Source organism: Syngnathus scovelli, chromosome 2 (assembly GCF_024217435.2).
Source record: "Syngnathus scovelli strain Florida chromosome 2, RoL_Ssco_1.2, whole genome shotgun sequence".
NCBI classification, from domain to species: domain Eukaryota; kingdom Metazoa; phylum Chordata; class Actinopteri; order Syngnathiformes; family Syngnathidae; genus Syngnathus; species Syngnathus scovelli.
In genome coordinates this window covers 14623525-14636338 of record NC_090848.1, presented here as the reverse complement: position 1 = coordinate 14636338, position 12814 = coordinate 14623525, and the positions used below count along the sequence as shown (strand labels likewise).

At 42.0% G+C, this 12814-nt stretch overlaps 1 protein-coding gene across 1 annotated transcript; it reads left to right on the top strand.

Annotated features, from left to right (window-relative positions):
• The first annotated feature begins 144 nt into the window (after nucleotides 1-144).
• On the top strand, nucleotides 145-12467 carry cs (citrate synthase). Its single transcript, XM_049754472.2, has 11 exons — nucleotides 145-318; nucleotides 3034-3084; nucleotides 3702-3809; nucleotides 5790-5855; nucleotides 6052-6183; nucleotides 6656-6844; nucleotides 8439-8638; nucleotides 8996-9125; nucleotides 9209-9310; nucleotides 9617-9826; nucleotides 10857-12467. Exons 1-11 carry the CDS (start codon nucleotides 268-270, stop codon nucleotides 11025-11027), a joined length of 1410 nt encoding a protein of 469 aa, XP_049610429.1. The 5' UTR covers nucleotides 145-267; the 3' UTR covers nucleotides 11028-12467.
• Nucleotides 12468-12814: the final 347 nt, after the last annotated feature.

The following is a 12814-nucleotide window of genomic DNA, read 5'->3' as shown; positions in this document are numbered from 1 at the left end:
GATCTTGAACATATAGTGTGTTCAGATAGCGTCACAGAAGCCGTCAAATGAGCATCAGCGTAGCGGTGTTCTAGCCAATCACAACCCTCTACGCACTTACACGTTTCCGGTCTATCGTCCAATCAATATTGATGCTACTTGCGGGCCTGAATCCCTCTTCAACCTTCTGTTCTTTGGAGGGGCACCTTCAAGCGGCTCCGCGGTGCACCGGTAGTGACTTCTTGATCTACTGAAAACATCGCAGAGTAACACTTGAACCCAGCGACAATGTCGTTCCTGACTGTCAGTAGGCTAGCGCCGAAACTCCTCAATTCAAAGGTAAGAGAACAGTGCGTGGCCTTCATGTTACTTGATTAAGCCGTCAAACCGAAGTTAGCCGGCTAGCGACAATGTAGCTAATGTTAGCTCCGACGACCACATTGTGAGATAAAGGCGGTCTCCATTATGGATTAAATGCTGTATCTAACTATAAACATTTGATTGAATTTACTAACGCTGTTCTAATTCTTTTCAAATGTGATGGCAAATATTACCATGTCACTGTTTCTTTATGACTAATCACAGGTGGGACATATCTGGCCAAGTTAAATACGTAATGTGCAGACAGTGTCATGGATTTGGCTAGTCAATTGACTTTAGGCTATCAGTGATACGATCTGATTTTAACTAGTGTTGTAGAATTGCAGTACTGGGACACCCTTAAAAATTCTCCTCCACCATCTTGACCTTCACTTAAAAATGTCCCATTGCTTAACTTTGTATCCTGTGTTAAGATCCTTGAAGGCTTTTTTTTTTTGGACCGTTTCAAATGTCAAGGCAACCCGCACTGTTTTGTGCACACGGTGTACATTTGTCAATGTGGTCTAAAAGTACGTATGTATAGTGTACACTTTATAGGAACTGAATCATCAATAAATTTGCCCCTGAGATTATCAAGCGTGACATTGCCTGTCTGCACTTTTTTTTACAATTTACTGTTTTACTCCACTGACCTCAAGGTTAAAGTGCATTAAAACCTACTGTGTCATCTGTATTTATAATGCTGTACAACCTGCAATGGTTATCTGGCTTCAGAATTGGGACAATTCCCAGATAACCTCAGTCACACTCGCCTATTTTTCTTACCTCGAGTCAGTCTTTGCCCTGGTTGGCTCTTTATTATTATTCTTACGTAACAAGCCCTGATGGTCAAAATCTCAAATGTGACAGAACACCTGGTGCTTCACATGTTTGAGCATGCACAGTTGTAAGTGAACCTGTACTCGGAGATGAAATTTTCTCAGGTTAAATGTATCAAATGATGATCAATTCATGCACTGCTTTAAGAATGTACATTCATTTGTGATTGCATGATTTCTTAAACATTCCAAATCTGTTCTCCAAAATATCTCATAGAGATACTCGCTTTTTTTCCCTCAGAAATAGAATAACCAATGGTGCCAATAGTAGCCAATTTACAGTGGGGTTTAAAGAGTGCATGCAAAGTTTTTGAAGCAAAGGTTACTTTTTTAAAAAAAAATTTTTTTTAAATAATCTGAATAGAAATGAATTAGGGGGGCGGCAGAAGTGTCAACTCACATCCTTAGATAAGAAAAGGATTTTTAAAAATATTTTTGTAAAGCCCTAAAATTCAGAAAAACAGAAAAATCCATCATTATTCATTTCCCCCATAATTTGCCGATCAATGCATGATGTGGTTGATCAGAACCACAAACTAAGACGGAAAACACAATCTTGTTCATGCCCAGGATGTTCTGTGTGCTACCTTTGTTAGTATTTTTGTTTTTTCCCAATATTTAAAAGAACAAAAAAGGGAGAATTTTGCCAGACAGTTTTTAAAAGGTGTGTAATTTCGTGCTAATTACCTCATCTATTGGGTTTTGTATTATTCTAATTAGAAAAATTACAATAATGCGGTTTGCTTGGAACATTTGTCGAAATATGTAACTTGTATTCTCTTTTCTTTATATCACCTTTACTGTAAACCAAGAGTGAAGAAAAGTAAACAGCTTGAAGTAAGAATGCTTTGTGTAATATTTGGAGAACTGTTTTCTTGCCAGCTGAATGTTTAAACGTGATTCAAAAGTTGCTCATGTCCTTTTGTCACGTGCTCCGCCCAGGAAGTAAGCACTGACTAATGCCCCATACTTAAGCCCTTCCCAGGCTGTTACATAATGGCCCCTCAGCAATGTGAGCTGACATAAGATCCTACCTTTTGTTTTCGATGACCCTCCTGAGTCATTTCCATCCAACCAGTATGTGGTTACTCATCATACCAGTGGGACCGAAGCCAACTAACCCAAAGCTTTTTAACAGCACTCCTCCTTCAGTTGTTGATTTAACTTGCCCTCTCAGGGGAGTCGTCTTTCAGTGGCAACATGAAGCAGACATAACTTTTTTTTCTTTGCTGCTATAGGTTGAAGAGAGCCTAAATCAATTGCAGCGTAACTGTACTTACTATTAGTTCTTTTCATGGCGAGGGGGGCAGTATGCTGTTTAATCCACCCTGGAAAAAGAACTGTACAAATGAAATGGACATTTATGCCCATAAAGAGTGTTTGACCACAGCTGTAACCTCAAATGAAAATAGCCCTTCTTCCCACAGAGACACATTGATTATGCATTTATGAAAAGTGGGCTCGGTGGAATCGAGATTATTTATGAATGAGAATTGAGTGGAGAAGTAACACTTTAAGTGTTACTGATTTACATGCTTAATTGATTGTTTTATTGTCAATGTCGAGTGCAGTAAAAGCTTTATGATTTGTTGTCTTAGATGATGATGATGAGTGCTTTGAAATGACTGCATCTCTGTTTTGATTTGTATTTTAATTTCTGTTTGAATTTATTCACGCAGAGCACTTTGATTCAGCTGCCTTTTTCTTTTTTACATTAAACTGCTTTGTAAATAAAAATGAGTTGAATTTGCAGAAGGCGGTTTTAGTTTCTCGCATAAAATATTGCTGTCCAAAAATACTTGCCTGGTTTGTACCTGATTTACTAACAATGTCACAATTATTTCTTGTGCCACAGAATGCCACCTACTTCATTACAGCTGCAAGAAACGCCAGCGCCTCCACAACAGTAAGTCCCCTTGAGCCCAACCCGATCATCTCAATTATGCTGCATTAAAAGTGTAAAACGATTGAAATGATAAAAGACAACGGGCCTCAATCTTGATAAATCTTGTGATGGTTACATAGATCTACACACCTTTAAAAATAGTTTTTCCAATTAATCAGAGTGGTACATGCTTGCACTAGATTGGAACGGATCACGTCACATGTAAACAGTTAACCAGAAACCGTCACTCTGAATGAATTCCAATTGAATGTCAGAAACATGCTTCTGAACCCAGCTAATAAACGGTTCTGTGGACGGCTCACTGCGTCTTGCTAATTGCAGTGTGAAAAAGTCTCTAGTCTCAACTAGTTTCTGGTCTTGTATACATATCCCGTTATGTCATCTGAAATGGTCAGGTATGTCTGCACAGGCCACCAAATGTTCCAGGCAGTGTTCTCCCGCTCAGGAAAAGGCCATTTTTGTGCGGACCTTTTGAAGGTCAATCAATACTTTGGTCAAATGTTTACAATCAGACTGTTGAGAAAACCCTCTGATCATATTTTAGCAGTGTGTTTTTTTTGGACTAGGTGTTTGTTTGTGCCCTCTTCAAGTGTGTGTGTGTTTTTTTTCCAATCCAGAATCTGAAGGACGTTCTGTCAGACCTGATCCCTAAAGAACAGAGCAGGATCAAGAACTTTAAGCAGCAGTATGGGAAAACCAACATAGGGCAGATTACTGTGGATATGGTGAGCAAACTTGTGACTCTTCAATGTAATTTCTATCACAGGTTTATAAAGTGTATCGTCTGTGTGTGTGTGGGGGGGGGGGGGGGACTACAACACGTTATAATTGTTTTAGCACGATTATTTCAAGTATTCCTCCTGTAGCAATGTGCCATGAGTGGTTCATAAAATGTTCACACTCACATGCCTCTATTGAAATTCAACCCGCAGCCATGTGCCCCCCCCCCCACTCCCTTGCACAAAAACATCAAATATAACTGCCCCCAACACATACAGCACAAAAGAAAGTGTTTCTTTTTCCACATGCATATTTTCCTGCAAACATGCTACCCGAAGTCCCACGCTAGCGCAGTAAGTCCCAAGACTTACTGAAAATACAACTAAAGCAATAAAATAGGACAAAGTAAATTTGATGGCGATAAGAAGAGATGCTTATTCACGGTTCGAATGTGTGCAAATATGCAATGTGGAAACGGTGTGGATGCAGCAGTGTGAAAATGCGAGAAGCGTGGATTTTTCAACTTGACAATAAACAATAGCAGAACGTAGATTCCAACTGTTGTAATTCCAAATTCTGCTCCACCACATGTGATAAAAACGTCTGTTGATGTTACCACGTCTTTCTCAGTGTTAAGTGAAAGTTTGAGATTACACTGTAGATAACGCTGTATTCAAAAGCAAGTTCTGCTTGTAATTGATTTTAGTTACTGTGTAAAGCACATTGAGTTGCCTTGTGTATGAACTGTGCTATTTATCGGTAAATCAATTTGCCATGCCTCTTACCAAAGCGTCAAAAGGTTGACGTAATGCAAAATGTCCAGTAACCATAATCGTCTGTTGGGTTGTGTTAGGTTAATTTTGGCAACACTAGGTCACCCATGAAGTGTAACGCAGATTAGTCAAACCACTTAATCTGTCAGGGTTGTCTGCGTCAGTTATCTATCAGTCAGGTCATCCTGATGAGGTCACCAATCTGCCAGATAATAACTGCAACACAAGGGTGCTTGGTGACCCTTTCTGGATCGTTACAAACGAGCAGATTGGACAATTTGACGCAATACCCTCGCAAATCATAGCCAAAGAATGGACTTTGGTGTTTGGTGAGAACTTGCCCCAGCGCATCATGAGTCGCATGTACACACACAGGTGCTGTCAAGAAATGTTGAGAAACAGGCTGTGTCCAAATTAAAAGGCTGCTGCATACTCGAAGGCTGCATTTTTGGCTGCATGATTCCAGCGTGCCACACCTACATGTGGTTTTCAAATTGTAGAAAGACAACTAGCATTCCTTCAAAAGCAACAAAGGACAATGTCCACCAATGTTAGACTAAGACAAACATTACAAGAAAATAAATCAAATCAAATAATTCGTAAAGCAATGAAAACCGTTCTTGGGCCTTTCTCATTCCTCACAAACTTCAAAGATTTATACCATAGTGGAAACTCATTCAACCAATGATTTTAAACAAGCTTTTGTTTTAAAGTATCTACATTTGTGAATAAGGAACTTGCCTAACAACATATTCTTGTTTTTGCAAAAAAAAAAAAAGACTTAATGGAACTTCCATGTCAAAGGTGACGTCAGCTCAATGGGTTTGGTCCTAAGCCAGCTCTGCATTTCCAACCAAAAAAACTGTGCCCACATTTGGACAGGCCTAGTGTGTATTTCGACACCACTTGCGATCGAGTTGCTCCCTAAGTGGCTCGTGAAGCTGAAAAACGGGCCTTCAGAGGATGCAGCCTGTGAATTTTGACCTAGCATCAGTCTTTGGTTGCACATTCATTTCCAGCATGTACAAAGCAGCAATGTCATGTTTTACATTCGTTGGTCTCTTTTAATCTATGAAGCAACCTGCCTGATCAACAATATCATAACACTAAATAGATTTTTTTTCCCCTTTGGAGATGGAGTGCAACTGAAAGACATTTATCTGTGTATTTCTTTTTAATTAATTTTAATCTTGCATTTGTTTGCTTGTCCAGGTGTACGGAGGTATGAGGGGCATGAAGGGTCTGGTATATGAGACTTCAGTGCTGGATCCCGATGAGGTCAGTGCTGAATATTGCTACCCTTTTAGCCCTAAATACAGATAGCTAGATGGATAGATCATCTTGTGAGGAAAATTGGATTGTCACAGGAGCAGTATTCAGTTAAACCCAAAAAAAAAGAGAAAAAAAGAAAGCAAACCAAATACTGGTACTGGTAGACTGGATTAGCAGCTTGACTCATTCTGTTTGGTTACAGGGCATCCGCTTCCGAGGCTATAGCATCCCAGAATGTCAGAAGTTATTGCCCAAAGCTGAAGGAGGTGAGGAGCCATTGCCTGAAGGCCTCTTCTGGCTGCTGGTCACAGGACAGGTGCCCACTGGGGAGCAGGTGAGACTCAGGGTGGTGTAGTGGAGCCACAAAAAACATTCTACTTTATTCTTTTTTTTTTTTTTTTTCTCCTAAGGAGCAACTGTTGTCCATTTTGAAGCCATGGAAATTTATCTTTGACCGGACTTTGAGATGACTAAACAAATTACACACATTACAAACATGGTGTACGTGCCTACAAAACGGTTGTAAAGCAACGTAACTGCTTGGTTCTAAACATCAAGCCGCTATAAAATGTCTGGTGATCATTTATAAATGAATCCGACACATTTATTGCGGAGGCAAAAGATCATTTGATTGCCATTATTGCTAAAGATAAAGTCAAGGCAGACTGATAAGCCCATTGCCTTTCAGCTGAGCCCGTCGGAGAGAAAAAAAAAACTTCTGGGCAACTTGACTCTGTCAAGTTTTATGTGTGTGAGACAAATGTGTCCACAATGCGTACGTCATGCTACACGCTCCTGCTTGCCAGGTGAACTGGGTGTCGAAAGAGTGGGCGAAGAGAGCGGCGCTCCCGTCGCATGTGGTCACCATGTTGGACAACTTCCCCACCAACCTGCACCCCATGTCTCAGTTCAGCGCCGCCATCACGGCCCTTAACAGTGAGAGCAGCTTTGCACGTGCCTACTCTGAGGGTGTGCACAAGTCCAAGTACTGGGAGGTGAGTAATCATGCTTACATTGGCCCTTATTCTATTTTTTAATATCAGCCTATGCCTAACTTCTACTCTCCTAACAAAGTGTGCTAAAGTTTCAAAGTCAAAGTCAAAGTCAGCTTTATTGTCAATTTCTCCACATGCCAAAGACACACAAAGAAACCGAAATTTCGTTCCCCCCTATCCCACGGTGACAAGACATGGCTCACAACAGACAAACAAGTAAACAAGTATAACAAAAGCGTGCTGAATAAATAATGAATAAATAACACAACAATAAATAAATAAATAAATAAATAAATAAATAAATAAATAAATAAATAAATAGGAGGAGCAGAAAAAAAAGGAGCAAGTGCGCGTACAGCAGACATTCCCGAAAATAGCGCAACAGTGCCGCACGCTACGCAGAAGGGGGTAGCGAGTTCAGGGCCCTAACAGCCTGGAGAAAGAAGCTGTTGGCGAGTCTGGTGGTGCGGGAGCGCAGGCTCCTGTACCTCTTCCCAGAGGGCAGAAGGTCAAACAAAGAGTGAGCCGGGTGACTCACATCTCTGGCAATCGAGGTTGCCTTGCGGGCGACATGGGAGGTGTAAATGTCCTTCAGGGAGGGTAGCGAAGCACCAATAATCTTACCAGCCGTATTCACTATGCGCTGCAGGGCCTTCAAGTTCTGTTCAGTGTTCATGATGTCATCATATCGGCCTCAGTATAAATATGGCGCAAAATGTTTGATTACCCACTTGAAGGGCAAGAAGTTTTTTAAGCAGCTGTGAACTAGCTATACTGCCCAGATGCTTTAATTGGGTCATGGTTTATGGATTTCTACTTCCAGGCTTCATGCCGCCAATAGATTTTTTGATAGTCTTGTCACATCTGACCAATGAAATTAACAAACACGCCCCAGTGAACTGATGAAACTCTGAGTCCGAGCTCATACCGAACTTCACGAGTCATATTTTAAATATATACTGTATTTAATTCACATACAACGGATTTCTACATTATTATATTACCTCAGGTTACTAAATGCACAAACAAGATTACATTGCATGCGTGGTCTACTTCCATGTGTGTGCAACAAAAACAAATACGCAAATACATAATTTCCCCTTGAGTTATTAATATTATAATATTATAATCCAAATAGCTCTGGGTTATTTGAAAATATCATGAGTGAATATAAAACAAAAGTGTAAATAAAATAGTCTTCCATTGTGAATGAATGGCATCGTATAATGAGACACCCTTAAACGAAATTGCTGGAAAATCTTCCATTTATGGAAAAACACTGTATGTGTTCACACCGATGCTCAAACAAATTGCAGGGGCTATGGACCAAGCAAGTACTGCAGTGAAATTGTGAAAATCTGACTAACTGAAGGAAGGGCTTTGTAATTTCATGTACACGATAGAGGCAAAGCCCGTAAAATTTAAAGGATAATAAAGCAGCAACAGCATGCATCGAGCCTCTATGTAAACATTTTAAACACAAACAACGCCGCATGCGGCTCATCATGTGTTTGTTAGCATACTAGCGCAAATAACACGACGGTAAAGTCATGCGTCTGTCCAAGCCACCCACTTCTTTGGCTCTCTCTCTCAGTATGTCTATGAAGACTCCATGGACTTGATCGCCAAGCTGCCTTGTATTGCGGCCAAGATCTACCGCAACCTGTACCGCGAAGGCAGTAGCATCGGAGCCATTGACTCCAACTTGGACTGGTCTCACAATTTCACCAACATGCTGGGCTACAGCGACGCCCAGTTTACTGAGCTCATGAGACTGTATCTCACTATCCACAGGTAACCCGCACTGCGCTGGGCCAAATATATTGTCTTATATTTGATTGAATAAACCACTAAATTCTGTCAACAAACAAAATGTTTATAAAGGGAAAACTTGAGGGGTTTAACGTTGAGGCAATCGACACGTTTAGTTTCATAGTATACACTCTGTTCATTTACTCAACTATCAAAATACTTGTCGACATATCTACAATACATTTACATTTCTACCTTAAAATGGGCACATTTGCATGTTCATTTACTGTAGCATTAGCTTTGCATTTTGTTGAGACATTAGTGAGGGTGGTGTACATACTTCCAGTAGTGTTCAAAATGACACACCTTAGACAAGCTAACGTTTGTGTCATGCAACAGTGATCACGAAGGAGGCAATGTCAGTGCCCACACCAGCCACTTGGTGGGCAGCGCTTTGTCAGACCCCTACTTGTCCTTCAGCGCCGCCATGAATGGCCTGGCTGGTCCTCTTCACGGCCTGGCAAACCAGGTAAGTCATCGACAGACATACATACAGCCATTTAAGTGTTGGTTTGCCCTGTCAGTGATGTCCCCTGCTCCTTTGTATCCCAGGAGGTGCTGGTGTGGCTGACCGCACTGCAGAAGGAGCTCGGAGGGGAGGTGTCAGATGAGAGGATGAGGGATTACATCTGGAACACGCTCAAATCCGGAAGGGTAAATAGCTTCAGTTCTTGCCATGGAATAGAATTAAATTACATGTAGCTTCTCAGGTTGGATTTAAACCAAAATGCTTAGTGTCACAATTAAATATTGTTCTGTGTGTTTACTGGTTTCTTTTGACAACCTGACTGCTGTGAAAAAGCTCATTAAACAGTAGTCGACTATCATTTACATTGTAAGGTAATAATAAAATTGAATAGAATTGAAATTGTTCAGAGCCGTCACAAAGCCCATCCTAAATGAAATCTTGCAGACGTTGTCGTCAATAACATTTGATGCAATGTACCATCTTTGTGTCAGGTGGTGCCAGGCTACGGTCACGCCGTCCTGAGGAAGACGGACCCTCGTTATACCTGCCAGCGCGAGTTTGCCCTCAAGCACCTGCCCAATGACCCAATGTTCAAGATGGTGGCTCAGCTCTACAAGATTGTCCCCAATGTGCTGCTGGAGCAGGGCAAGGCCAAAAACCCCTGGCCCAACGTGGATGCCCACAGTGGCGTTCTGCTGCAGGTGAGTGCTAAAGTAGCTCCTGCGGTTGTCAAGTGACGTGTCATGGATGGGTAACCAGTAGCAGCGTTCTGCTGCAGGTGAGTATTAGACTAGCCCTTACGGTTGTCAAGTGACGCGTCATGGATGGACTAACAGTAGCAGCATGGCACTGATGTAATAATGCAACAAAGCCAAGTTATTGCCCCCATCGCCCACTAAAAGCCATCTGTAATTTTGTTAGTTGCCACAAGATAGCAGCTGACTTTACAGTGAAAGGATAATAAAACACGCCACCCCTCACTAAAAGCCATCTGTAATTTTGCTAGGTGCCACAAGATGGCAGCTGACTACTTAACACTGAGAGGATCATAAAACGCCGCCACCACCATCATGTACCAATCATGAACTCGTATTATACAAACGACTATTCTGTACTCACTTAACAGTCGACACAAACAAGCCACCGTTACACAAGGCCATTAAACTCATCTTTTGGCATTAACAGACAATTGTTAATGTTTGGAGATCCGGGCAAAATACACCATGTGTGAGCGATTGGTACATGTATTGGAAGAAAAGCAGAAAGTTTCACCTTTGACTGTGCACAAAGTGCATTTTAGGACTGCAATTAAACCAGGCGGGACATCTCAAAGGCAGATGAAAACAGCACTAGCATTTCCTTAAAGCCAATAACACCAAGGCTCCAACAGAGGGCGCCAAGGCAATTTACTACTTTAGCCTGAGCATAAAGCCAGGGAATGGATAGGTTTAAATAAAAGTAAATTTGCAAGCAACAACCTTGAATAATAATCTCAGGCTACACTGTTCTTTCATAATATGTATCGGGCATAGTTTTTTAGTCATAAATAATTGCCGTGTCCTATTTCTCATGGCACAGTGGTTGGGACTGACTCTTGCAATAGTGGTTTGAGGAATTGCACATTTGCATAGTTCAAATGAATGTATTTGCATGCGGTCAAACTGTCTTTTGGCAAATGCGGGTCCATGCGTTGGAATCTGACCGCGCCCCCCTGTACTCCCCCGTCTGCAGTACTACGGAATGACGGAGATGAACTACTACACGGTGCTGTTTGGTGTCTCACGGGCTCTCGGTGTGCTGGCCCAGCTAGTGTGGAGTCGAGCCCTGGGCTTCCCGCTGGAGCGCCCCAAGTCCATGAGCACGGATGGACTCATGTCTCTGGTGGGCGCCAAGTCGGGTTGATCGCCGACTGCGCTGGGAGTTGTAGTGGTGAGCGGAGGTGCAAAGGTGACAGATTACGCTGAGTTGACTACCCCCCCGACCTTCCCTGTCCACCCCTTGGAATTCTGAGGGATTGAAAGACTATACTTTAAATGTCATTACACACAAAAAGACTCTCCTCTCGCCACTGCTAGTTGTCCAGCTGCCTCCTCGGGAGGTGAAACTTCCACTCGTGTAGAAATAGATTCCCACCTGAGATTTTATTTTTTAAGCTAGCCTCGCAAGGCCTCGCTCTAAATTAAGCGTGACACTCAAAGGGAATTGTGGAAGTCAATTGCACTTCCTCTGTAGTATTTGTTTCAGTGGCTAAAGCCAAGTCCCCCAACAATCAGTTGACATGTCGCTTTGGTTTCTTCTATGCATCGTCCCCGCCCCCGCCATTCTCCTGCCGTTGGCAACGTTTCACTCCCATTTATGAGCACTCCCGTTTTCACCATTCTCACCGCAATCAAGCTGTTTGAAAATAAAAAAAAGAAACTTGGGGGGAAACTAAGAAAATGGCGCTTTCAATCTGGATCTATATTTTTGTTGTTTTAAGTGCTGGTCTGTCTTCCCTCTATGATCAAAATAACCGTCTTGTCTTTGTCTGAACCCGGCACTGTTTTAAACTGGCAATTGGCACTGTGGGCAAGCGGGTAGCCCGTAGTGACGCAAAAGAGCAAGCTTGAACCCCAAATCAGATTTTGGCTTTGTAATTCTTTGTCCGTTCATGTTAGTTGCTTTTTGTTTTTCGCCACACGAGAGCGTTTTTTCAACATCGACTAGTCCAAAATCAGCATTTACTCGATTGATTTGATCTCGTCATTTGAGGCCCGAGACCCCAACTCGCTACCGCTCGCTTCCTTGCTTGAGTGTGTCCCTTCATCCTGAGCTTAGTGGTGTTAAATATGTATCGAACTATCATGCTTGGGTCACGTCGTGGTTTTTTACTTTTATTTATACTTTGTGTACATAAGTTATATATATGTATAAGTTCTGCTCGTAACAACCACACCGAGTACCAACTGTGTCATAGTTCAGTCTCTCGTGTAGAAACCGCAGCTATCTTGTACATACGTGTTTTTGCTCATTTGTTCCGGGTGTTTTCGAGCTTGCTCTCGAGCTCCGCTGCCAAGACAGCCTGCCCACCTGTGACTTTGTGTGTCAACACTCCATTTTTACCTCTCCAAATCCTTCCTTCCTCTTTCTCTCTCTCTCCCCCGCCACTCATGTCTATTGCCTCGCCGCATTCGTTACTTTGATCATAGAGGAGCAGGAAGGTCGTAAATGAGAATGAAATGTAAGGTGGGTTTATCAGATGCGCTTCAGGGGGCAGGATGGGTCGGACAGGGCAATAAATACTGAAAAACATGACTTAAAACGAAAAAAAAAAAGGAAAAATAAAGGTTTTTATTAACACTGCTTGGTGTGCTTCTTATCAAGTCAGTTTGATTTAGAAGACCCTTACTCATAAAAAGTCTCAAAGGACTTCATATGCCCACCGTCGGCTAATAACATTCCATGCTTAACACCAGGAAGGTGAGAAACCTTGACAAGGAGCCACAGATTGGGGAATCCCCCCATCCAGGGTGACCAGGCTGCAATAGCTGCTGAGTGGGCAACATTTAACACAAGACGATGCTATGCAATGTGAAAGACCATTCAGAATCAGATCAGAATTGCCTTTATTGTCATAACTAGAACCTGCAGACTTCTGGACTTTTTTTTAAAAAAAATGAAAATCCCCGTGGCTCAGTGGTCGAGATGAA